Source organism: Chelonoidis abingdonii, chromosome 11 (genome assembly GCF_003597395.2).
Source record: "Chelonoidis abingdonii isolate Lonesome George chromosome 11, CheloAbing_2.0, whole genome shotgun sequence".
Classification (NCBI taxonomy): domain Eukaryota; kingdom Metazoa; phylum Chordata; order Testudines; family Testudinidae; genus Chelonoidis; species Chelonoidis abingdonii.
The window spans coordinates 59,022,458-59,047,643 of NC_133779.1; the positions used below are offsets into that span (position 1 = coordinate 59,022,458).

Genomic DNA, 25,186 nt, shown 5'->3' on the forward strand with positions numbered 1-25,186 from the left:
AGTTTTTGAAAACTTTTCTCCTCTCAATAAAATGGTTCCCAAAAACTTTCCCAAGGATTCTCAAAACCTTTTTCTGCCCCTCAAAAATAAATTTCACAAACGTTTTCATCCTTAAATTCAAAATCTTCCCCCCTTCTATGAAAAGACTCAAATACTTTTTCAGCCCTCAACAAAAGTTTTGGAAAACATCTTCTCCACAAGGTTTGAAAACATTTTTGTCCCAGATTTTCATAACTGAACCATTTCTCCTTTCAAAACCTTTTCCTTCCTCAAACAAAGAAGTTTTGAAGAGTTTTTCCTCCATTAAAAAGGAGTTTCTGAAGGTTCCCACTCCTCAAAAAAAGTTTCTATAACATTTCTGCCTCTCGGGGAAAAAAGTTCTGGGGGAGATAAATATTTGGTGGGAGTTGGCTATTATCTCACTGTTTCCTTGCACTCACCCATGGGTCTGTCTGAATCCATGTTGTCTCTTCTCTTCTATTTACATTGAAAGCTCTTTGCGAAAGCTCTTTGCAACAGGGACTGTTTTTCTGTCTCGTGTTTGTATGTCACCTAGCACATTGGGATCTTGGTCCATGACTGGGGCACCTAGATGTTACATCAATCTAAATAAAATTAATAATAATTAATAAACGTATTTTAAACAATTGGAAGGGGAAAAAGTTTTGGAAACTTTTATTGTGCCGAGAGTAAAGTTTTAAAAACTTTTTTTTCATAGGAAAAGTGTTTTAAACTCTTTTTGGGAGGTAGAAAAAAAATTTGAAACTGTTTTTTGGAGGGGAAAATGTTTTTGAAATTTTTGTGGAAGGAGAAAAAGTTTTGGAGACTCTTCTTGGAAGGGTAAAGGGTTTTCAAAACTCCTAGTAAAGTTTCTGAAACTTTTCTTTTAATAGAAAAAGGTTTTGAAACTCTTTTTAGAGGCAAAAAGTGTCTGAAGCTTTCTTTTGGAGACGGTAAAAATTTTCAAAACGTGTGTTGAGCAGGGAGGAAAGTTTCAGACACTGTTTGCAAAAAAAATTTTCAAAATCATTTGTTGGCAGTGGGAAAAGTTTCAGAAACTTTTTCGGAAGGGGAAAAAGTTTTGAAAGTTTCCGCTTCACCCTCCAAAAAAAGTTTCTAAAACTTTTCAGTCCCAATTTTGTTTCCTTCCTTTTAAACTCTTTAAAACTTGTTGGACAGTGTATGTTAGATCAAGATGGCTTTAGGCCTGAGGCAAAACTCCACTTTGGTCCGAGTGCTGTGGGCCCCGTAAGAAAGAAACACAACACACACACACACACGCTTTGCTTCGCGGCACCTGAGACAGTCCATTTCCCAATTATGTGAGGGGTGCTATATGAGTCACAACTTCCCTCCCCCCAATTCCTTTAAAAAGTTACTTTGGTTTCTCCCACCCCTTTCTGTAGGGTGTGCCCCTGGGCCAGTCCATTTTCATAAAGGGGGGGAATATTCATCCTGTCTCCTTATTAAAGTTACTGTGGTTTCTCCCACAACTTAGTCTAGGGTGTGTCCCTGGGCCAATTCATTGGCATGGGGGGAGGGTAAACAACTAAGTTCTCTCCCAATTTCCAAACTACAAATTGGTTTGCCCCAAGTACCCTCCTATGGGTACCTGGGCTGGACCATTTTCAACCCCGGGGGTGCAGGGAGACAGGTGTGGTGTTTGTTTATTTTAAACCCCAGCTTTAAAGGCGATGGGGAGGCAGCCCCGATTCAGAGATACGATGGAATCAGAGTTGACAGCCCACGCCTGAAGGGCTGCTGAGCAAGACGGAGGTATTTCTCATCCGCCCCCCCACTCCCGCGAGGAATTGGTACGTCCCGCGCCTTGGGCGAGGCTGCAGCACCTGAGCTGGAGACAGACGCGCGGAGCGAGCGAGCGAATCAATCGGGAGTCGGACGTGACCGAGTCAAGCGGGCAGCGTCCCTGCCCCCCCGTCGGGAGCCCGACGCGAGCGAATCAAGCCGGCCGCCGGCTCCGCGTTGCTTGGGGGAGGTGGGGATGGAGACCCGGGGACCCCAGCCGGCTCTGCGGACCCTGTTGTGGCTCCTGGTCGGCGCGTGGATCTCAGGTAACCGCCCTGCCCGGCGACCGAGAGAGCGGCGGCGCCGTAACCCCCCTACCCTCGCCCCTCCACCCTCCTCTGAGGGGGCGTTGCGTGCTGCGGGGTCTCCTGCCCCGAACTGCAGGGGGGGCGCGAGGGGAGAAACTCGACACCTGATTGGAGGTGTGAGGGGGGGGATTAGCCCTGCCCAGCTGTGGCTCCCTCAGGGTGGGGGCTGCTGTTCCCCTATGGGGGAAGGGGGGTTGGAGTGGGCCCTGAGTTGCCCTCTGTCTGGGTGGGCTCTTAGCCCTACTAGATGGAGTGGGGGAGTCTCTGGGCTGGCCCCTTAGTGGGTGTGCGGCAGGGTTAGTGTGGGTCCTTGGGCTGCCCCTTGCCTGAGACCCCACTAGTGGGCATGGGTGGGGTTGGCATAGGGGTCCCCTTGGTCTACTGGGGCAGTTCAGGGCCTAGCTTGGGGTGTCCCAGGTAGTGGGGTGGGGGCAGCTCGGGTGTAGTATTGGGGTGTCCCAGGTAGTGGGGTGGGGGCAGCTTGGGTGTAGGATTGGGGGGTCCCAGATAGTGGGGTGGGGGCAGCTTGGGTGTAGGATTGGGGGGCCCCAGATGGTGGGGTGGGGGCAGCTTGGGTGTAGGATTGGGGGGTCCCAGGTAGTGGAGTAGGGGCAGCGCAGGGGTCCCAGGTAGCGCTTTGGGTTAGCTCGGGGGTAGGATTGGGGATCCCAGGTAATGGGGTGGAGTTAGCTCAGGGGTAGGATTGGTGGGGGGGCGGGTCCCAGGTAGTGCTTTGGGTTAGCTTGGGGGTAGGCTTGGGGGTTTGAGATAGTGCAGTGGGTTAGCTCAGGGGTAGGATTGGGGGGTCCCAGGTAGTGGGGTGGAGGCAGCGCAGGAGTCCCAGGTAGTGGGGTGGAGTTAGCTCAGGGGTAGGATTGGGGGGTCCCAGGTAGTGGGGTGGAGGCAGCGCAGGAGTCCCAGGTAGTGGGGTGGAGTTAGCTCAGGGGTAGGATTGGGGGGTCCCAGGTAGTGGGGTGGAGGCAGCGCAGGAGTCCCAGGTAGTGGGGTGGAGTTAGCTCAGGGGTAGGATTGGGGGGTCCCAGGTAGTGGGGTGGAGGCAGCGCAGGAGTCCCAGGTAGTGGGGTGGAGTTAGCTCAGGGGTAGGATTGGGGGGTCCCAGGTAGTGGGGTGGAGGCAGCGCAGGAGTCCCAGGTAGTGGGGTGGAGTTAGCTCAGGGGTAGGATTGGGGGGTCCCAGGTAGTGGGGTGGAGGCAGCGCAGGAGTCCCAGGTAGTGGGGTGGAGTTAGCTCAGGGGTAGGATTGGGGGGTCCCAGGTAGTGGGGTGGAGGCAGCGCAGGAGTCCCAGGTAGTGGGGTGGAGTTAGCTCAGGGGTAGGATTGGGGGGTCCCAGGTAGTGGGGTGGAGGCAGCGCAGGAGTCCCAGGTAGTGGGGTGGAGTTAGCTCAGGGGTAGGATTGGGGGGTCCCAGGTAGTGGGGTGGAGGCAGCGCAGGAGTCCCAGGTAGTGGGGTGGAGTTAGCTCAGGGGTAGGATTGGGGGGTCCCAGGTAGTGGGGTGGAGGCAGCGCAGGAGTCCCAGGTAGTGGGGTGGAGTTAGCTCAGGGGTAGGATTGGGGGGTCCCAGGTAGTGGGGTGGAGGCAGCGCAGGAGTCCCAGGTAGTGGGGTGGAGTTAGCTCAGGGGTAGGATTGGGGGGTCCCAGGTAGTGGGGTGGAGGCAGCGCAGGAGTCCCAGGTAGTGGGGTGGAGTTAGCTCAGGGGTAGGATTGGGGGGTCCCAGGTAGTGGGGTGGAGGCAGCGCAGGAGTCCCAGGTAGTGGGGTGGAGTTAGCTCAGGGGTAGGATTGGGGGGTCCCAGGTAGTGGGGTGGAGGCAGCGCAGGAGTCCCAGGTAGTGGGGTGGAGTTAGCTCAGGGGTAGGATTGGGGGGTCCCAGGTAGTGGGGTGGAGGCAGCGCAGGAGTCCCAGGTAGTGGGGTGGAGTTAGCTCAGGGGTAGGATTGGGGGGTCCCAGGTAGTGGGGTGGAGGCAGCGCAGGAGTCCCAGGTAGTGGGGTGGAGTTAGCTCAGGGGTAGGATTGGGGGGTCCCAGGTAGTGGGGTGGAGGCAGCGCAGGAGTCCCAGGTAGTGGGGTGGAGTTAGCTCAGGGGTAGGATTGGGGGGTCCCAGGTAGTGGGGTGGGGGCAGCGCAGGGGTCCCAGGTAGTGGGGTGGGTTAGCTCGGGGGTAGGATTGGGCGTCCCAGGTAGTGTGGTGGGGTTAGCTCAGGGGTAGGATTGGGGGTCCCAGGTAGCGGGGTGGGGAAGTGGGATCAGAGACTACAAGTGTCCTTTCAACTCCCCCAATACTGTCTAACCAACCTGTGCCTCTCTCTGCTGTGTGTGTGTTTAACTTTTCCCTCCAAGGGAAACAGGTAGCACAAGAAGCTGCCAAATATAGCTCCCTCCTCAGCCCTCACCTTTCCCACAACCCTGGGTTTCATGCCCGCTGGCCTGTTCTGCTTCCCACGCCAAGTGAGGTGATGGCGGGGTGTCCCGTGTCACCCACATACAGATCTCTCTGGCGCTGGGCGCACCCCAATGCAGAGACGCAGGTGTGGCCTCCTTCCCGGAAGGGCAACCGCCCTGTCCTGGTGACCTCATGTCTGCCGAAACTCCCCGCTGGGTGATGTGCCTCAAGGGAGGGGCTTTCTGTTACCCTTATCCCTGTGGAGTGGTGTGAACGCAGGGTGCTGGGAAAGCACTATGATCTCTCAGCAAAAGGTAGATATAGCTGAGATCTCTGGGCAGGATTCCTCCATTCCCCTGGGCTGTGGACCTTGGTCTCCTGGCCCTGTTCCCGGTGTAATTGGTGACCTGGCTTTCCTCCTGCCCTTCAATTGGAATGCATGCCATACTGTGCACAGAGAACTCTTGGTGGTGTCGTGACCTGGAAAGTGTTGGGGCTGGTGCTGTTGCGGGTAGTTTTAAAATGGCTGCTGTGGGGTCGCGGTAGAGGAAGCTGCATTTCCTCACTGAGGGCGTGAGATCTGCTAAATCTTAAGAATGCCAACTCTGTCTCCTGTGTTCTAGCCCAGGGTTTGGAAGGGGCATGGGGTCTGGTGGGTTAGAGAAAGAGGAGTTGGGGGCTAGGACTCCTGAGTTCTAGTCCCAGTTCTGCCACTCACCTCTAGAATATCGTGGCTGTTCTTAGACATGAAGCTGTGTGGGTTAGTAACTCATGACTTTGAAAAGCACCAGGCGTTCCTGTTATGAGTACAGTGAGGTCAGGGATTATTAAACTGTCATGGGATTGGGTGTCTCACAGAATGGCTCATGGGCCAGGGGAAGTGATGGTGATCCAAGTGATGATGAATTAGCCCTGAGATGGCTCTGTTCATGATTTGTCCTGTAATAAGGTCACTTGAGACCTCTTACGCTTGACTCTTCAATGACTGTTTACACTCAAATGGGGGCGGACAGAGAAGTTAGTCTGGTCATGTCTCTGAGTCAACCACTGTAATGGAAATCTGACTTCTAGAGTGACAAGAATGTGGCTTAGTAATTAGAGCAGGGGGCTGGGAGTCAGGATGCCTGGGTTCTGTTCCCAGTCCTGGGAGAGGAGTGGTGTCCAGTGGTTAAAGCAGGAGTGTCTGGAAGACAGGACTCCTGGTTTCTTTTCTGGCTCTATTGTTCACTTGCCTGGGGCACACCCCCTTCCCCATATGTGACCCTATTTGGCCCATCTGACCGGACCGCCAAGCTGATGCTGCCCTTTCCCTGTTCTAGGCCCTGCCCAGGGGATGCAAGTAACAGTGCTGAACCCTTTCAATGTGGTGATCCTCTTCCAGCCTGTTACCCTGCAGTGCAACTATCAGACCTCAGCCACTCAGCCACCCATCGTCACCTGGAAGTATAAGTCCTACTGCCGGAGCCGCCTGGCCGATGCCTTCAACCCTAGCAGTCAGGAGAACCAGATCAACAACCAGCTGCAGCAGAACAATCCTGGCTACAACCCCTATGTGGAGTGCCAGGACAGCACTCGCACCGTGCGGGTGGTGGCTACCAAGCAGGGCAACGCCGTGACGCTGGGAGACTTCTATCAGGGGCGTCGGATCACCATCACCAACAGTAAGTTCCAGGGAAGGATGGAGGGTTTTTTACTGATCACTTATTAGCTAGATCAGTGGTCCCCAACCTTTTTGTGGCCAATAGCACATTCATGTTTTCAGAAGTATGTGGCAGGCGCCAACAATTTTTCAAGGCTTATTTTGTATTTGTTCATTAAATAATACAAAAAACATCATATTTAATATACATAATATATGAATCCATAAGATAAAAAGGGTAACTTTACATGTAAAAGGTATTAATTAAATTATTCGGCAGTTACTCTTTCACCTTACCATGTGAATTTTCTCTTATTTACCTGTAAGAAAAATTAAGGAGTTTTTACAAAATAAATATCATAAACAGTTTTCATTATTTATTTAAAAAAGTTAAACATTGTTGATCTGCTGGTCCAAATATATTTATTATTCTTACTTTAACATAGAATGAAACCTGGAGCCCTGGAGTTCTCTGTCCCCAGCAGGAGCGGGGCCGCGGTTTCTCTCCAGCTTAAGCTGCGGCCTCGCGCCTGCCAGGGACCGAGAATACTGGCACCCACTGCCCTGGAGTTCTGTCCCTGGCAGGTGCGGGGCTGTGGCTTCTCTCCCTTGCTGGGCAGTAGGCTGGTGCACATAAATGCCCCGGCAGGCACCACGTTGGGGACCACTGAGCTGGATTATAGTAGCATGCCAGGTGGAGGGCTTATGAGGTGTAGTCTGGTAATACACTGGGTGCTGGGAACTACAACACTGTGTACTCCTGGGGGAATTCTGCATCACTGTGCATGTGCAGAATTTGTGCCCTGCAAATTTCTTTGCTTCCCTGCAGAAAAATGCCCTTCTGACAGAGAAGGAAAGGGAAGCCACAAGAGTGGTCATATGAACTCCCTAGCAGTATGTTTTGGGTGCCCATGGCAGCTGGCAGAGAGGTGAATCACTGGCACAGGGGATGGGACTGGGGAAGACCCGGATAGTGTCTCCTACCCTGTGATGAACTCAGCTACTACGCCTGGCTGGGCTGGGGATGACAGGACTTCCTCTTCCCCTGCAGAGCATCTAGGGCTGTCAGACCCACCCCCAGATTTCTCCTCTGGCTGTAGGAAGCTCTGCAAACTCCTTCCGTGCTTCTGGCACCCATCGCTCCTCAGCTGCAGGGGGAAGGCTCTCTGTACAGGGAGCTGCTCCACCATCCACCCAGACCCTTTCATCCCCAGACCCTCCTGCTGTGTCCCCCAACTCTCCCTGCTTCTGGACCACCCCAACAAGCCCCTCCCACCTGCATCCCCACCCTAGAGTCCAACCAGCTGCATCTGGATCCCCGCCCCTTTCCCCAAGCATCTGAAACCCACCCCCCACTGAGCTCCCCACATCCAGACCCCCCACGGAGCTCTCTCTGACACCCAGACCCCCTGTTGAGCTCTGTCCCCCCCCCCCACACACACACACACAGACCCTCCCCGCTGAGTCTCAACCACTTTCACCTGGACCCCCCTGCGGAGTCTGATTACCATGGCACCCAGACCCCCCACTAAGCCACTCCACTCATGGATCCTGCCTTGCTGAGCCTGCCTGCCCACACCTGGTGCACCTGGCATGGAGGGGCAGGGCCTTGGGGTGTTTCTGGGGCAGGCCCGGTCCTTGCGCTGTGTCAGGGTTGAGTGCAGCCTCACCATTGATTCTGTGTCCCAGAGGGGAGCAGCACAGTGATCTCTCACCTCTTTGCAGCCATTGGCCTCTGCTTCCCAATGCCATGTTGGAACCTCCACATTTATTGACAAGTAAAATTTGCAGAATTTTTAGTTTTTTTGATGCAAAAAGCCCTCAGGAGTAACTGTGCCAGGTTGTGCAGGTCATTTATTAGGTATTTCATGGTAGCCCCCAACTCACTTATCAGGTGTATTGCGGTAGCACTCAGGGGACTTCTATGAGTGGTGTCCGATCACCCTCAGTATGTATGGGGTGTGTTTGCTTATTAGGTGCATTCTGGTGGGGTCTAGGGATCCCCAAGCTGAGATGGGGATAACATGAGGCGGGGTGCAGAGCGTTTGTACTGCTTGCTTGCTTAGGTATTTTATGGTAGCAGCCAGAGAAATTGGGACAGTCCCCACCCCAGCTGAGATTGGGGTGTAGTGCCAGGTGCTGCACAGACACAAAGTGAGAGAGAGTCCCTGCCCCACAGAGCTCACAGTCTAAAGATACAGAGCAGGGATTATCATCCCCATTTTCTAGTTGGGGAAACTAAGGCACGGAGCGATGTAGTAATATGTCCAAGCTCACTCAGGGTGTCTGTGGCAAAGCACCAACTGAACCCAGGTCTCCTGAGTCCCAGTTCAGTGTCTTAATTCCAAGCCAGATAATTCATGTTTATGCTCGTGGCATATTGGATTCCAGAAGCTTGGAACTAATACAGCAGTGGCTTTGAAACTGAAGTGAGAGCTCTGAAAAGAAAAGGCTGCCATTAAGTTATTGGAAAAGAGTTCTCCACCATGGAAATGCAGCCACCTCTGGGGTGGAATATTGCAACTCCCTAATAGCCCTTCAGTGTCGCTCACCCAGTGCTGAAATGCAGCCACTTCTGGGATTTGGCAAAACAAATATTTAACAGTGGACAATAACAGGAGAGAGTTCAGGGCAGGTAGCAAAGAATGCCCTGTATGACAGGAAGCAGGTGGAGAAGTTGAGAGAGGCAGAGCTGAGCTCGCTATAATAGCAGGAGCGTTGTGGCCGAACTCCAAAAATACTGGGGGATTTTTAACCATTGTGCAAACTCACAGCCTCTGTTACACATTTCATCATGCTAGGGCATTTGAGCCCGCACTGACTATGAGAGGAGAGTGCCACCACCCAGCTCTTTGCAGCATAGCGCTGCTGGGGGATTGTGTTAGTGTGTGGCTGCTGAGTCCCCCATCTGTGACTAGAACTCCTGGGTCCTGTTCCAGCTGTAACCACTCATAGCCCTGCAGTGACCCACCCCTGGGTATCAGAACAGCAGTATCTGGTTAAAGTTAAGCTGAGTGCTCTGTTGTCAGATGCTCTGAGCTCCGTTAGGAAGGGGAGAGGGACGCTATCCTGTGGTTAAGGCACAGACTAGGACTAGGATCCTGGGTTCAATTCCCAGCTCTGCGATGGACTCATGTGACCTTGGAAAAGTCATTTCCCCTTGCCTCAGTTTCCCCATCTGGGGATAATAAACCAGCCTTTGTGTAATTTTATTGGAAGCTTTTGGGGGCAGGGACTGTCTCTTGCTGTGTGTCTGAGCAGCGCCTGGCACGATGGGGGCTGTTTCTCAGCTGGGGCAGGGACTGCATCTCAGCAGTGCTGGCATGATGGGACCTGGATTTCGGTTGGCTCTACTCCAAGACAAATATTTTCAGGTTCTACTGCATTTGCTTTAGTTTCACAATGTAAATTAACCATATTGTGTTATGGTGGGTCAAAAGTCCACAGCAAAACTCTTTGCCCTGCAATCATGTGTCTAAAACCAACTGGAGCTGTGCTTCAACTGTCTCCAGCCAAACTCTGTTAAATTAGCATTCCTTTTCTTTTTATGTTGTCTTACCCAGAGGCGTTTCTGTGATAACAGCAGCTTTGTCGTAACCTGGCCCAACTGGTGTGTGATTCATGCAGCAAAAATCTTCAGTTTCTAATACTCATCTAGAGTCTTGCACTTCATAAACTGTGGTTCACTTCCCCCCACCAAAATGCAGCCAGCTCAGGGATGGAACACTGCCACTGGCTAACAGCACTACCCAACAGTTAAATCATAACCGTAATTACAGCTGATCACAAGTCTAATGATTCTCTTACATAACACTTTCCATCCTTGCAGTGCTTTGCAAAAGTTTAATTACCGTTTGGGGCAGGAAGTGTGAGAGTCCGATTGAAACTCTGACTGAAGATGCAGGTCAGCAGAATTGAACGAATTAGCTCAGGACTCCAGTGATGTCCTAGTTAGGGTGCTAGGTGTTGTGGCTGGATTTTATGATGAGTGCTTGATGTCACAGATTCCAGATTTCACCATCACTCCGTGAATTGGAGCAGTGGGGAACACTGCTTGTTTATGAAGTGTAAAAAGCTTGCTGGCATTGGGGAGAGCAATACTGGAAGGCTGCGTCCAGCTCTGGGGTGTGCTTTTTATGAAGGATGTTGGAAAAACTGCAGAGGGTGTAGAGAAGAGCTGTGAAAATAATCCAAGGTCTGGAGAAAAGCTTGACAGTGAGAGAGTGTGAACGTTTGATCCATTTAGTTTATCCAAAAGAAGATAGCGGGTGATTTGATCTCTTCATGGGGAGAAAATCCCAGGTACTAATGAGCTCTTCAGTCTAGTGGAGAATGGTAGAACAAGAACCCACATATGGAAGTTAAAGCCAGACACACTTCAACTAGAAAGAAAGTGCTTTAACATCCAGGGTGATCAACCGTTATGACTTCCCAGGGAAGTGGTGGATTGTCCATCTCTTGGGGTCATTCAATCCAGACTGGAGGCTTTTCTGGAAGATGGTTTTGTCCACCACAATCTGTGGGTAACAGAGTGAAAGTCCCTGGCCTGTGTTATACAGGAGGCCAGATGAGAGGAGACGTCCAGCCAAAGTACAAGATGATCTAATGAGCATGCAGCAAAATCCTAGCCCAAGTTTGTCAAAACCGACTCAAGGTTCAGGTCCTAAACCAACAATATACAAGATCATGGGCGTAGAGAGGTGTCTGAGGTGACACAGCAGGTCATTGGCAAGAACTGGGGATAGAACCTTGGTGTCCTGAGCCCTGGTCTAGTGCACTATCCACTACGCGGCACAGCCAGGCTAAGTTCCCCCTAAGCCATGTTGCCATGCAGCAGGCTGTCAAGCGGTGCTCAGGGGCAAGAGGCGCCTCACCTCCAGCCCTGGGACTCCTGCAACCAGCGAGAGGCGCCTCTGCCCCTGCCCCAGCCCCGCTATGGCGAGAGAGAGCTGGGGGGAGTCTGTGTTGTCTGTCTGTGTCTCTCAGAGCCCTGGGGCAGCCTAGACCCCAAACCCTTCATCCTTGACCCTACCCCAGAGCTTGCACCCGGACCCTCTGCCCTAGTCCTGAGCCCCCTTCTGCACCCCAAACCTCTGACCCCACAACTTGCACCCCCAGCCAGAACCCTCTGACCCCTGCACCCCAACCCTCTGCCCTAGTCCTGAGCCCCCTTCTGCACCCCAAACCTCTGACCTCATAACTTGCACCCCCAGCCAGAACCCTCTGACCCCTGCACCCCAACCCTCTGCCCTAGTCCTGAGCGCCCCCCCCACTCTGAACCCCTCAGCTCCACCCCCACCACACATCACCTCCATATTGGTGCACATAATAAAATTCATTCCGCATGTAAAAAATTGAAGGGAATATTGTACATTGGGCTGAAATTTTCAGAAGCAACTAGTGATTTGGGTGGGACTCCTTACAGAGACCTGACTTCTTTCTTTTTGGGGGATTTGGGGCTCAGCACATTCTGAAAATCCAGGGCCAGAATCAGTAGCCACTTCTAAAAAATCTTGTACCAAAGCTGCCCAGGCCAGGATTCTGGACACCTGGATTCCAGTCTCAGCTCTGCCACTGGGTTGCTGAGATCAAAAGGGCTTATTCTCTGGCTTCCTACTACCCCAGCCTGTTCCCGATGGCAGGGCAGGGCCTGGTGGCTTGTGTGCACACTTGAGGGTTTAGTGTTCATTTCGGTTTTCAAAGCCCTCAGTTGGTGGAAGTGCCATTGTTCGAGATCAGCAGGCGGGGGCTGCAGCCGTTGAACCCAGTGGGGAGTATTCCGCTTTTAATTTCTCTGCATAACTTTGTCCCACAAACCCTGGATAATTCATAGATTTCCCCTCCCTCCCCCCACACCACAGAGGCCAGCAGGGACTAATGCCTATCCAGTCTGCCTTCCTGCACAGCCCAGGCCAGAGAGCCTCCCCCAGGGACCCCTTAATTATTGTTGCTGTTTCTCTAAACAGTGTCCAGTTAGCTGGTATCTTAACAATAATGTGAAGCCCTGACTCCCAGCCTCTCCAGTTCTAACCCAGTAGACCCCACCCCACTCCCCTCCCAGGAGTCCTGGCTCTGCTCTAACCACTAGACACCACTGCCTTTGCCTAAACTTTGCTGAAAGGGCTCGTTGGTGCACTGGCTCACCTGTTTGGAGACCCCTCCTGCATGTGAGCCTGTGACCCCGATGCTCCCACCCTGGCTTCTCCAGCTTTGCCTTCCTCTGTCTCCCCCACAGATGCCGACCTCAGTATTGACCAGACAGCCTGGGGCGACAGTGGTGTGTACTACTGCACTGTCACCTCTTCACAAGACCTGCAGGGCAACAACGAGGCCTATGCTGAGCTCATCGTGCTGGGTAAGTGGCCAGGACTGGGACACAGGCAGGTGAGGAGCGGGATGTTCTAGTGGGGTTGGGAGCTGCTGTCGAGACGGGATGCCAGGCTAGATGGGGCCTGTGGGTCTGATTGGGGTGGCTGGTAATGAGCAGGATGCCCGGCTAGATGGGCCCAGGGGACTGAATCTGTGTGGCAGGATGGAGGCAGGATACGGGGCTAGATGGGCCCAGGGGACTGATCTGGGGAGGAGGTGGGATACCAGGCTATATGGGCTCACCACTCTGCTCCAGACAGGGAGGTTTGTAGATTGTTTCAGGGGCAGATACAGGGCTAGACAGGCAGCAACTTCCCTTTCCACATGTAGCTGGTAAATCGGTGCGTGCCATTCTCTGCCCAGTGCCTAGCTTCCCCGAAAGTGGCTTTTGGAGCAGAGTAACAGCAGCACCAGTCGGACACATCAACAGCCTTTTGGGCTAGGAAGAGGTTAACCAGAAAGGGGAAGCAGTGACTCCTGCAGCCCACGCAGGGCAGTGCTGTCCTGCTAGCACACAGCTCCTGCCTTCCTTCCTCATCCCCAGGGCCTTTCCGATTCTGCCCCACGGCATCTTCCTCATGGGCCCTTTCCTTTCTGTGCTGCTTGCACTGCTTCACAAACAGGAATTTCAGCCTCCCAGTCAGGTAAATAGCAGAGAGCACAGGAGTTGATACAAAGGGACTTAGGGAGCAGAAACTAAGGAGGTCTTCCAAAAAAGTCCCTTTGTATTAACTTCCATCCTCTCTGCTGTTTCCAATGAACTCCTTCCCATTCGGTGTCGCCTGTGAGCTGGCATGTCTGTCCAGCATGGCTGGCCTAGCTTCCTAAAGAGCAATCGCTTCAGTATCAGTATTACAATAGTGCCAGCTGAGGTTGGGGCACTGCACAGACAGAGAAGGTCCCTGCCCTAGCTGAGATTGGGGCCCCGAAGCATTGGGCACTGCACGGACAGAGTCAGTTCTTGACCCCAGCTGAGATCGGGTCCCCGTTATGCCAGGCACTACTCACACAGCAAGAGACAGTCCCTGCCCCAAAGAGTTTGCTACTAGATAAAGGATGGAAGGGGGTGCTGATGCATGCAGGCCAAGTGACTTGGCCATTTCATGCAGTAGGTCATTGGCTGGGGTGGGAATAGTACCCAGGTGTCCTGACTCCTAGTCACAGTGCTAACGATCATGCAGCACTACCTGGCAACACTCACAGCTGGCATAAGATGTGACTTTTTTTTCCATAGATTATCAGGGTTGGAAGGGATCTCAAGAGATCATCTAGTCCAACCCCCTGCTCAAAGCAGAACCAATCCCCAAATGGCCCCCTCAAGAATTGAACTCACAACCTTGGGTTTAGCAGGCCAATTCTCAAACCACTGAGCTATCCCTCCCCCCTTGCCACACTCCCCTCCCCTCCAAATCTCCCGAAATGTCTCTTCTTCCCTGCTGCCCGTCTCAGAAATGTACTGTCTCCCTCCTGGCTTGGTTGCTAACAGGAGGCATGGGAGTTAGAATCTAGCTTCCCTGCTGGAGCTAAAAGGGCTTATGTATTCTGCAGTTGGTTTTATCCCAGGTTCTGAAAGGGATATGGACTCTAGTACATTAAAGCAGGGGCTGGGAGCCAGGACTCCTGGGTTCTATCCCTGTGGGAGTGGGGTCTAGTGGGTTAGAGCAGGGGATTGGGAGACAGGACTCCTAGGTTCTGTGCCTGGTTTGGGGAGGGAAATGAAGCCTAATGGATTTGGGATTGGGAACCAGGACTCCTGGGTTCTATCCCAGCTTTGTGAGGGGCGTGGGGTCTAATGGGTTAAAGGAGGAGGGCGCCCTGGAAACATGACTCCTTCATTCGATTCCTGGCTGTTCCAGTTTGTTGACCATGGGAATCAGGAGCTTTTTGCTGCCAATCGTGCTCTTATCCTCAAATGTCCTGCCTGTTTCAGTGTTCAGAGAGCAGCCCTCTGGGCACTGGAGCTCCATGACCTAACAGTAATTAGCCCTATCATGATTTTGATCCTGTTGGGCTTCCCCACGGTTATGTCACTGATACCAGTGTGTCACTCCTATGAGCAGTGCCACAGCTCCCTGCCACTAGGGCACAGCAAAAGAGGCTGTGCTGTGGAGATCTGGTGGGCAGGGGCTGGAAGTCAGGACTCCTGGGTTGTACCTTATCAGGTATATCCATCCCCCTCTCTCTTGTAAAATAGAAGTGCAGCAATGCAAAAGAGCTCAGTTTGGGTGTAAGATTGCCATGTCTGGAAATGCTTTTCCAGCACCCTTACTAAGCAGCCACCAACTTGGAGGCCTCTCACAGGACAGCTGTGCCTGGGGAGCCCTGATCCCAAAGGAGTGGTCTTCTATAATCTCCCATCACCCACTGCAGTGGCATGACTGCCCCCAAATTCTCTTATCCTAGAGCCCACCTGCCCCTAGCGCACTTGTGCTCATGGGTTGGGCCATTCTGGGGATAAGAGGTGTCCTGGCTGGATGGCTGCTCAGATGCAGGTACCATCATCCCACCTGGAAGGCGAAACCTTCGCCTAGCACCCCACCCAGAGCCGCCATGGCACAGCAGGAGGAGGTGGACTGCTTGGCAGGGGGAGGGGGTGCTGGCTCGATTGGAGACAGAGATACTAGGAGCCACAGGGAGAGGGGAGCAGGAGAGAGACACTAGTTGGGGCAAAGGGATTGGTGGTGGTGGTAGCCTAGAGGCTGAGGTCCAAGAGAGGCATTTGAAGGAGATGGATGGAGTTGTCTGGTGCTCTGGATAATGTGCCATTGGTCCAAACTGTTATGGAGGTCCTGGAGAACATAATGGATCTACAGCCAAATGCATTTTGGATTCAGCTGGAGGGTTCTGGAGAACAGGGCCATGTTGGTCTGTGGCAAAACCCACCCTGGCTTTGGTTCTGCTGGAGTATGTAGCATCGGCTCCACTTCCCCCTGTAAGATACGCAAGACTGTCCGGACGGCTGTACCAAATCTTGCTGCGGCAGGAGTCGGACGCCGCAGCCATGACGTTTGGAAGCCTGGCTTGAGGATTTGTTGCTAGATAAGTGGAAAAAGAGAGGTTCAGTCTCTTCTCCATTCTGGACACACAATGCCCACGTGGCAGAGTCCAATCAGTGACGATCTAGCTCACTGGCAGGGTTACCCCGCTGTAGCTACGGCCCAAATTTTTTTCTTTTCCTGTGTAAGTGAGATCTCTGAAGTGCCAAGCACTCGGGTGCCAGTTTGAATGCCCACCTGGGCCAGTGCGCTGCTTACTGTCCCCACCTCCACCCTTGTAGCACAGTTGGCTTCAAATCGCTTGCCTTTACGGCATTCGCCTACATCTCTAGTAACTGTCTCTCTCTCTGTCCCGTAGGCAAATCATCCGAAGTCTCAGAGCTTTTGCCAGGCTTTCAGATAGGGCACATGGAAGGTACTTACCTTGATAGATTTTTTTTATTTTATTTTATTTGGGGGGAGGGGGAGGAATTATGCCACCACTTAGCTTTTATGCAGTGCACATTACTCTTAGCCCATGACTGAGGCAGAGCTAGAAGGATGTGAGCTGGTGAAAGGAGAGAAATAGCTAAAGGGGCTTTAATTTGCTCTTTGGGAGGGTCTTTGCTCCATGTCTGTACAACGCCTGGCGCAATGGGGTCCTGGTTTGAGAGTGGGGTTCCTGATTTCTACCATAAAAAACTGAATAGCGATAAAAATGTGCAGTGCTCAGCATGGGGTGCTGGGCTGTGACTCGGTGCTATTGTAATAGTTATTATGAGGTAATTACTAATTGATTTCTAGGTAATACCCAGTTCTGATTCTGCCCTGCAAAAGGTGACAGTGCTGTGATCGCCCTGTGAAATTCTTTGATAGCGCTGGTGGAAACGCATTTCCTGCAGAACAGAAATGGTGATATTCTGAATTCGGGGTGGGATCTTGACAGGCTCCAATCTCCCCAAGTTGGGGGCGGAATGCTGAAAATAATGTATCAACGAGCTTTGTTTCAGCATTTATATTTCATTTGGTTGAGGGCCGGAGGCTTATAACACACTACAAGTCTGAACAGCAGTACGTCACGCAAAATCGGTATTTTCCTGCGAAACGCTTTGATTTCATCAATGTGACATTTTCTGATGGAAAACTGTTCTGATGGAATATTTTTCAACCTGGCTTTACTCCTTAGTGCAAGGATCAAAGGGGCCAGACTCATGGGGACAGTCCCTCCAGAGCCTGAACTCTGCATCTCCTGGTGCCTTCATGTTTGAGTATTTAGATTGTGCTCACCTTGTGGTAGGGCAGAGGGGAGCATGTACCCTACTTCCCTTCCAGAGCCAGGGATAGAACCTAGGAGTCCTGGCTCCTAGCCCCTCCTGCTCTAACCCACTTGACCCCACTCCCCTTTCAGACTACAAGATATAGGCCTGATGGAGGGGGTCAGACAGACCATGGTGGTGATCTGCTTGTCTGGCCTCCATCACTGTGATATCGATGCATCTCACAATCTTCAATGTATTTATTCTCATGCTATTTCAGAGATTCCCTCCACCTTCCCATGCCAAGGGACTCTGTGCCCCCCATGACTGCACTCCCCCCACCCCCCAATACCAGGAGCTAGGTGTGTACCCAGCCAATCTATCTGGGAGACTAGTAATGCAGGGTGTCTGTGTTAAACTGCATCTGGACACTGATCTGGGGGCAGGAGAGTTATGCCTGAAGGTAGGTGTTAATGGCACCAGAAACTGGTTCCTTCATTTATAGACAGACAATTGCAGAGCTGCTTGAAGCTGTATCTTTACTAATCAGATGCTGTGGCCTCTGTGGCCTCCGTTTTCCCCCTTCTGGACTTCTGATTTCTCCCCAGAATCAATAGGCTTCCATCCACGGATGTCTAGAACGTTCCCTGGAGTTTTGGAGTGGATTGCATGCAGCGTTAACACTTTTTTCCGTGTTAGACAGATGCCATCAAGTTGAGTATAGGGCCTGGCCAAGGTTGTCCAATCATCCACTCCCTCTTTGGAGCTTACTAAATTCTTGGTCTCAACAGTATCTCATGGCAGAGAGTTCTGCAGACTAATCACACACTGGCTCTGTTTTGTATATGGCACCTCTCCCAATTTCATTGTGTCTTTGTGTTGGGAGATGGGGAGAGCGGATGTTGGGTAGGAGGTTTCAAAAGAGCCACAAGGGCGATCAGTGCTCTGGTAGCAGGAGACTCTATCTGTGGAGTTTCTCCTAGAGAAGGTTCAGAGGTGATTTGATGCTAGTCTATCAGCATCTCCCTGGGGAGCTCTTTAACCTACCATACAAAAGTGAGTGAGATCTGGTGGATGAAGTGAGACAAATCCAGAGTAGAAATAAGGGACAGATTTTCCCCCAGGGGGCAGAATCAACCCTGGGGATGACTGCCCTCAGGATGGGGCAAAATCTCCAGCCCTTGGAGTCGCTTCACTGAGATCAGGCATCACTCTAAGCTCCACTCTACTGGATCAGGGTTTGAAGTTAAGGGCGCTCTTGTTGAACCCCAGCTCTGGGCTGCTGGCAGGAATTGCTGGTGGAGGTTCTCAGCCTGGGCTATGCAGCAGGGCCGAATGGTCCTGTCTGGGCCTTGAAATCTGTGAAAGTTCCCCTAGTGATTTTTGTGTATCTAGCTCCAGATGCCTAATAATAATGTTTAGCTTCTTCAGAGCACTCTGGGTGAGCAGATCTTTACAAAGGAGGTCAAGATCATAATCCCCCCTTTTAGAGAAGGGGAAACTGAGGCACAGAGCTGTGATGTGTCAAGTCACTAGCAAGCCACTGGCAGAACTAAGAATAGAACTGGGTGTTTTCCACTAGGCCGTGCTGCCTGCCAGCTGGGCTGCTTTGTTTTCCATGGGGCCTCCTGTAAATCAGTCCCTCTTAGGGTGTCTTGACGCCAAAGCCCCAGGTCAAACCTTGGCCTTGGTGTGTGCCTCAGTTTCCCCAGGGCAGGGAGGCCCTGACGCCGATCCACTGGGTGGGTTCTGTTGGCGACTGGATCCATAACAAGAAACCTCTGGCTCTCTGCAGACTGGCTCTTCGTCGTCCTGGTGGTACTTGGATTCCTCCTCATCCTTCTCCTCTTTGGCATCTGCTGGTGCCAGTGCTGCCCCCACACCTGCTGCTGCTATGTCCGGTGCCCCTGCTGCCCTGAGAAGTGCTGCTGCCCAGAAGCTCGTGAGTTCTCTCCCCGTCTCATGCTACACGGGGAACTTACAAAGGGAGGGGAGGGGCTGGGAACCAGGACTCCTGGGTTCTATCTGCAGCTCTGGGAGGGGAGTGGGGTCTAGTGGTTGGGGTGGGGGGGGGGAACTCCTGGATTTTTTCCCTGGTGCTGGGAGGCAGTTTGGGGAAGTCCTCAATGGGAGCTATTTCTGCTGATCTGCATGTTCCGATCCCTCAAACTCCCCTTGCTTTCTCTTTTCAGTCTACCTTGCTGGAAAAGCTGCCACTGCTGGTGTACCCAGTGTTTATGCTCCGAGTGTCGGTGCCCCTAGTATCTACTCCCACCCAAACCCCATGAAGCTAGGTCCTCCCGCCACTACGATCCCCATGGGCCCCATGTCGCCCATGTACAACGGCTATGGGGCAGAGTATGACAGAGCCAGCTCCGGTAACTTTGCATTCTGTGTCAATTCTGTGCTGCCACAATAGTAACTACCTGTGCTGGAGTCAGTGACCCCAGCTGGGGATCTGCCAATTGGCTGCAGCTCCACTGGAGTCAGTGCTGATTTACATCACCCGTGGCTACCCGGAGGGTAGGATGTAAGCTGGATAGCGGCATACTCAGTCCTAGTTACAGTTACAGTGCTCAGCTGACTCTCATTTTAGGGGGGCAGGGACTGTCTCTGGCTGTGTCTGGGCAGCACCTGGCACAATGGGTTCTACTGTATTATAAATACAGGTTTTCTAGTCACGTGGTAGAACTATGGGCCTTGATCCTGCAAACCTGGAGCGCTGGGACTTGCAGGACAGAAGCACATAGATGGGGAAATCACGGCACCGAGCAGCAAGGCTGAAGCTGTTGATGTCTTTAATTTCTCTTGATTTCCTTGTAGTTGGAGGGAACAGCTCCCAGGTGCCCCTGCTCCGGGATACGGATAGTGGTGGGAACTCAGGTAAGGAGAAGCCAGGCTGTGAAGCAGAGGCTTGGCAGATGACAGTACAGCAGTGGGAGTTGATGGGATACTGTTGCCCCCTGCTGGATGGCGTTGACACTGCTCCCCCATGGCTCATAGTGCCCCTTTCAGCTCAGGCAGCCACAGTTATAGCCCCTTCATGGCCTGAGCCATGCGGCTAAGCAGTCAGGCCTGGACAGTGCTAGGATGGGAGACCTGTGGTGTAGGGAGTTGTCCGAAGGGCACCCTTGCCTTTTGGAGTCAGGGGCAGTGCTAGGGGGTGCTCTGCTGGGGGGAGGGACGCTCTTGCAGTCAGTACTGGCCCCAGTGCCCCAGCGTGGTGGTAGGGGGTGCTATGCAGAGAGAGGTGCTCACCAATCATCATAAAGATTGCTTAGCGTGTTGATTCTTAAAGGTCTAAGTGCCCCATATGCCCAATGGCCAAATCCCACATTGGGCAATTCCATTCCACCCCTCTTCATTTGGATCTGAGATTCTCCTTTACTTGCTGTTTTGCAGCGTTACGTGTAGCTGTTCCTCAGCTGCCCCTTCCCAGAGATGGCTGCATCTCAGGCATTGCTATTAAGCTGTACCTAGCTGCCTTGCCTCAGAAGTGGCTGCATCTCACTGGTTGTGCCTGCCCCTTCCAGACAGGTTTGGCACTAACGGGGTCTCGAACTCACTCCTCTCTCTGGCTCCCTCTCTTCCCAGCAGTGCGGAGCGGATATCGGATTCAGGCTAACCAGCAAGACGACTCCATGCGGGTCCTTTATTACATGGAGAGGGAGCTGGCCAATTTTGACCCTACGCGGCCAGGCCAGGCCAATGGCAAGCTGGAGAAAGGTGAGTAGCTTCTTGGCTGTAGATTTCTCTTCTGCTTCCACCCAGCAAGAAACCCAGGGGATGCCAAGAGCTCCCTGCAGCACAGCACCCCCTAGCACCATGCTTGGGCATCAGGGCCAGCCCTGTCAGGGGGGAGTGCCCCCAGGCTGCTCCAAGCAGCACAGGGCCCCCTAGCGCTGCCCTGGGGCATTGGGGCCAGCCCTGACTGCTGGGGAGGCCTATTTAACCCTATCTCTTCCCTCCCAGCTTCAGTGATGAGTGAGATCAGCTCCCTCCACGAAGACGACCGGCGCCAGGAGCTGCGCCAGGGGCTGGGGCGACTGCGGAGCCGGCCCATGTCACCCATCAGCGATGTGGGGGAGGGGGAGAGTGGACGGGGCAGCGAGACCCGGCGCCTCGTCCCCCCTCCCCGGCGGGGCGAGCGCTATGAGGAGGAGCACTACGCCCGGCGGCCCCGCTCCCACTCTGTGGATGACCTGGACCGTGACTGGTCCCCGCAGCCTGAGGGACGGGGTAGGGGACGGGGCAGGCAGCATCGGGATAGCTCCCCCAACTGGCGAGAGGAGGAGTACTACGGCCGACAGCGCAGCCGCAGCAGGGACGACCTGCGGGAGTTGGATAGGGGCCACTACGACAGGCGGCTCCTGCAGGAGGCGCTGCGCAAGAAGGGGCGGGCCGACAGCCGCGAGGACCTGGATGGGGGCAGCAGTTCCAGCGCGCGATCGGGAAACAGGAGGGATCGGGACGAAGACGGCTTCCCCCCACCGCCGCCACCCTACACAGAAACAGAGTCGGTCTCCTCTCGGGGCAAGAATGACCGCAAGCTCCGACGGGTAAGTGGATGGGATGCAGGGCCCCGCCTGTCTAGGGGGCATGGCAGTAAATGGGACACTCCACAGTGTGCCACTGGCTCGGGAGGGGGAGGGGGCATGGCAGTAAATGGGACATGGTAGGGCCTTTCTCCTCTAGGGGGCACTAAGGCCTGGTCTGCACTACATGTTTAAATCGATTCAATGCTGTACCCGTCCACACTACAATGCCCTTTATATCGAAATAAAGGGCTCTTTAAATCGATTTCTGTACTCCACCCTGACGAGAGGAGTAGCGCTAAATTCGATATTAACAGTTCGGATTACGGTTAGTGTGGACGGAATAATCGACTTATTGGTGGGCCTCCGGGCGCATGCACCAGAGCGAACACTGGACACCGCTCTGGACAGCAATGAACTCGGAGCACGCGGACAGGTAAGCAGAAACCCCGCGAACTTTTGAATTACATTTCCTGCTTGCCCAGCGTGGAGCTCTGATCAGCACGGTGGCGATGCAGTCTCAAATCCAAAAAGAGCTCCAGCATAGACTGTACGGGAGATACAGATGATCGCTGTATGGGGAGACAAATCTGTTTACCAGCTCCGTTAACGAACACGAAATGCCAAAGCGTTGAATAAAAAATCCAGGATACACAGCGCTGCTGACAAGCGTAATGGAAGCCAGAGACTCAAAGGAGACGCGCTCATGGATGGAGGGGAGTACACCGAGGACTCCAGCTATCCACGGTTCCACACAAGCGTGTCTCTTAAATTATTTGCATCTGGCTGAGCTCCCAAATGTCTTAGGTTCAAACACAGTGTCGTCGTGGTTCAGGGAACAGCCTCAGTTTCTTCCCCCAACCACCACGTGAAAAAAAAAGGAAAGAAATCATTCCTTGATTACTTCAATGTCCCTATCGTAGTGTACTGAATGCTGTGGTAATGGGATGCTAAGCAGTGAGAGCGTATCGCTCTCTTCCCTCCCCTCCGGTGGAGACGGTGGCAGAAGGACTGCCCACATCCTCGAGAACCCCATGCCTGATGATTGCCTAATATCGAGAGCAATTATTCCTGGTTACTAGTAGATAGGAGAAGCGTAATAACCACTTCATCGTCGAAACTGTGGGGCTGAAAATTTTTGAAAGCAAATGGGATTGACTCGCTTGGCAATGAGTCAATTCCCCCATCTTATGGTTTAAAAACAGACTCCTGCCTGGACTGTCAATGCCCCGGGAGGCTCTCCAAGTGCTCCCCCACCTCATTTTATCTCACTAACAAATCTGTTTTCTTATTTTGTATCTTAACAACTTCATGACACAATGGGGGAGCAGGCACTAGCCACGTAGGCCAGGAAGGTTGAGAGAGGAAGGAAGTACGGTGCGGTTCTACAGGGGCAATCCTGTGAATACTGACACGGAGACAGCGTGCTCTCTGATAACACTGGATCTCTATTACACTTGCCATTACGCTAGGCAGGACGGATCTATTTTTAGAAACCATAAGGGAGGAATTGACTCATTGCCAAGTAGTCAATCCCAATTTGCTTTCAAAAAATTTTCAGCCAGGGGCACTCCATGAAGCAGCGGACAGTAAGAGAGGGAAAGAGACCTTCATCTCATTGCCATTTTTCTCTGCAGTAGTAGACGGTAACAGTGAACGACAGGTACAATCTCTGCATCTTGCAAAAGCAAGTGAATGCTGCTGTGTAGCGCTGGAGTATCGCCTCTCTCCCGCGCATTCCAAGTAACATACGTGCTGGAAAAAAAAAACTGAACGGGCTCCATGGTTGGCTGCTATGCATCTGCCAGCATCCAGGGAAAAACAGGCGCGCAAAGGATCTGTCAGGTGATGTTTTTCCCGGAGGAGAATGACTGACGACATTTACCAGAACCCTCCACGACCTCTAACATTAACCCTGAATTCCAGAGCGGGGGGACTGCGGGAACTATGGATAGCTACGGAAGTGCTACCGCAACAATGCAAAGCTTACAGAAATCGACGTTAGCCTGCCAGCATGGACGCAAACGTCGATTACTGTGCCTAGTGTGCGCAAGAAATCGAAATTATATATCAGTTTTATAAAACCGATTTTAGCAAAATTCGATTTATCCCGTAGTGTAGACGTGGCCTAAGTTGCAAATCCGTGTCAGGAATGGCAGCAGCACACGCTGTTGCTCACAGATCAGCTGTGATCTAGTTCGTTGTTCACCGACTAAGAGTCTTGGGCAGGAAGTCCTTTAACTGCCGGAGGATAAATTGCTTGCAGAGAGAATAGAGGGGCGGGCTGCAAATGTGCTCTCAGTTATGTGGCCGTGTACAAGAACTCAGTCTTCAAGCAACCTGCAGCGTCGAGCTACTGCTGTCCTGTTCCTATTTGACTCCTGCTCCCCAGAAAGCCTGGTGGTTGGCTGGCTGTGTAGGTGGTTCGCATCACAAGTCTCCTATTGTTTGGTGTGGGGATTTTAAAAGCCATTTTCGCTTGTGAGAAGTGGAGAGGGTTGAGTAGGCTTTCCCCTCATACCCCTCAATCTTGGAGCATGTACTGAATTTTCTCTCTAAAAACACCTTTATGAACTCCTGTGACACGACTAAATGGCAAAGAAGAACACACTCAAGATGATTTTTTTTTTTTTTTTTTTTTGTGTGAGACCAGCCTATGGTGTCTGCGCACCTGTTGGTGAAGGAGGCAAGCTTCCAAGATATTCCTTCACCCCCTGCCCTTGTCTCGCTACAATGCTAGTGCTTTGGATTTTCCCCCAGTGAGCGGCCTTTAGACCCCCCTGAGGAAATCACCTCTAGATCTTTATGATCAGCTCAGCGGGTGGTGTGCTCTGAGTCTCACTGGAAAGCATTTCATCTCTGGGGGGTCTTTCTTTTTGCTGATCCTGCCGCATCTGTTTCCCTTCTAGAACCATGACCTCAGCAGAGAGAGCTTGGTGGTTTAAATGCAGCCTGCTTTCCTTCCCGATCACTTCCCAGAAGCACCACCAGTGCAGGAGATGGAGGCTGTGGATCTGAGATGGTCACGTCCTTTCCTTGGAGGGCACATAGGACACTGGCTGGCCCATTGCCACAGGGTTTGGCAAAGCATTGGGGCCTTGTCTACCTGATGCTTCTATTATGAATTGGATCAACGTATAGCCTAAGATTTCTCAAGTCAGGCATGGGACAGGGGCTCCTGATTGCCACGGAAAAGCAGGGCATTACTGGGGGAATCTGGAGTCCTTGTGGGGGAGGAAGAGGTCTCTAAATTTTAGCCTTAATTTTAATATAATATATTTGAAATATTTGGACCAGCTCCTCAGCTGGTATAAATTGATTTCAGTTGAGTGACATCTGCTGGACATCAGCTGGAGAACTGGCCTATTATTTTGGCTCCAATTCCCAGCTGGTCCATAGAACTGTAAATTCTGTTTCCATGGATATTTTTAAATATTGATGCTTTTAAGACTAACTTTTTTTCAAAGCTGTCTTAAAATTACATGTTTTTTTAGTGGAGTTGTGGAATCCCAGATGCTGTACATACTCTTGCAAATAGCTGGGCTGGTTTTTTATCAGTAGCTTTTTGAGATTTTTCTGATTGTTGTAGAAAATAAAAAATTCATCTCAAAAGATTTGAGGGGTGTGAGGGGAAATTAGGGGAATGGGACATGGTGCCTTTTCCCCTCTAGGGGTGTTGGCTCCAGTCTGGCTCCAGAGCTCAGGGAGCGGCTGGCTTGGGGGGTGGAGAATGGGACTTGGGCTTTTTTCTCTAGGGGACAACAGAGCCAGCCACACTGAGGGGCTACAGACTCCAACATTGTGACTGCGCTCACTGGATCACGGTAGCTGGAGACAGTCACATCAGCTATTGGCACCTGCAGCCCTGTAGCAGAGAGTTGGATTGGCCCCAGACACGG

At 52.4% G+C, this 25,186-nt stretch overlaps 2 protein-coding genes across 5 annotated transcripts in view; both read left to right on the forward strand.

The window, feature by feature from the left end:
- LOC116833677 (B-cell receptor CD22) overlaps positions 1 to 25,186 on the forward strand; it is a 231,375-nt gene that overhangs the window by 85,515 nt on the left and 120,674 nt on the right. The gene's annotated exons all lie outside the window — the stretch shown is intronic.
- On the forward strand, positions 1,859 to 24,838 carry LSR (lipolysis stimulated lipoprotein receptor). 4 transcript variants are annotated; one of them, XM_032795350.1, is made up of 10 exons: positions 1,859 to 2,072; positions 5,833 to 6,174; positions 12,388 to 12,507; positions 15,876 to 15,932; positions 18,548 to 18,694; positions 18,945 to 19,130; positions 19,576 to 19,635; positions 20,347 to 20,478; positions 20,725 to 21,311; positions 24,197 to 24,838. In XM_032795350.1, exons 1-10 carry the CDS (start codon positions 2,003 to 2,005, stop codon positions 24,230 to 24,232), a joined length of 1,737 nt encoding a protein of 578 aa, XP_032651241.1. In that variant the 5' UTR covers positions 1,859 to 2,002; the 3' UTR covers positions 24,233 to 24,838. The 4 variants fall into 4 exon arrangements, with proteins under 4 accessions (XP_032651241.1, XP_032651242.1, XP_032651243.1 ...); XM_032795351.1 differs by having other exon boundaries at positions 20,350 to 20,478; XM_032795352.1 differs by lacking the exon at positions 15,876 to 15,932.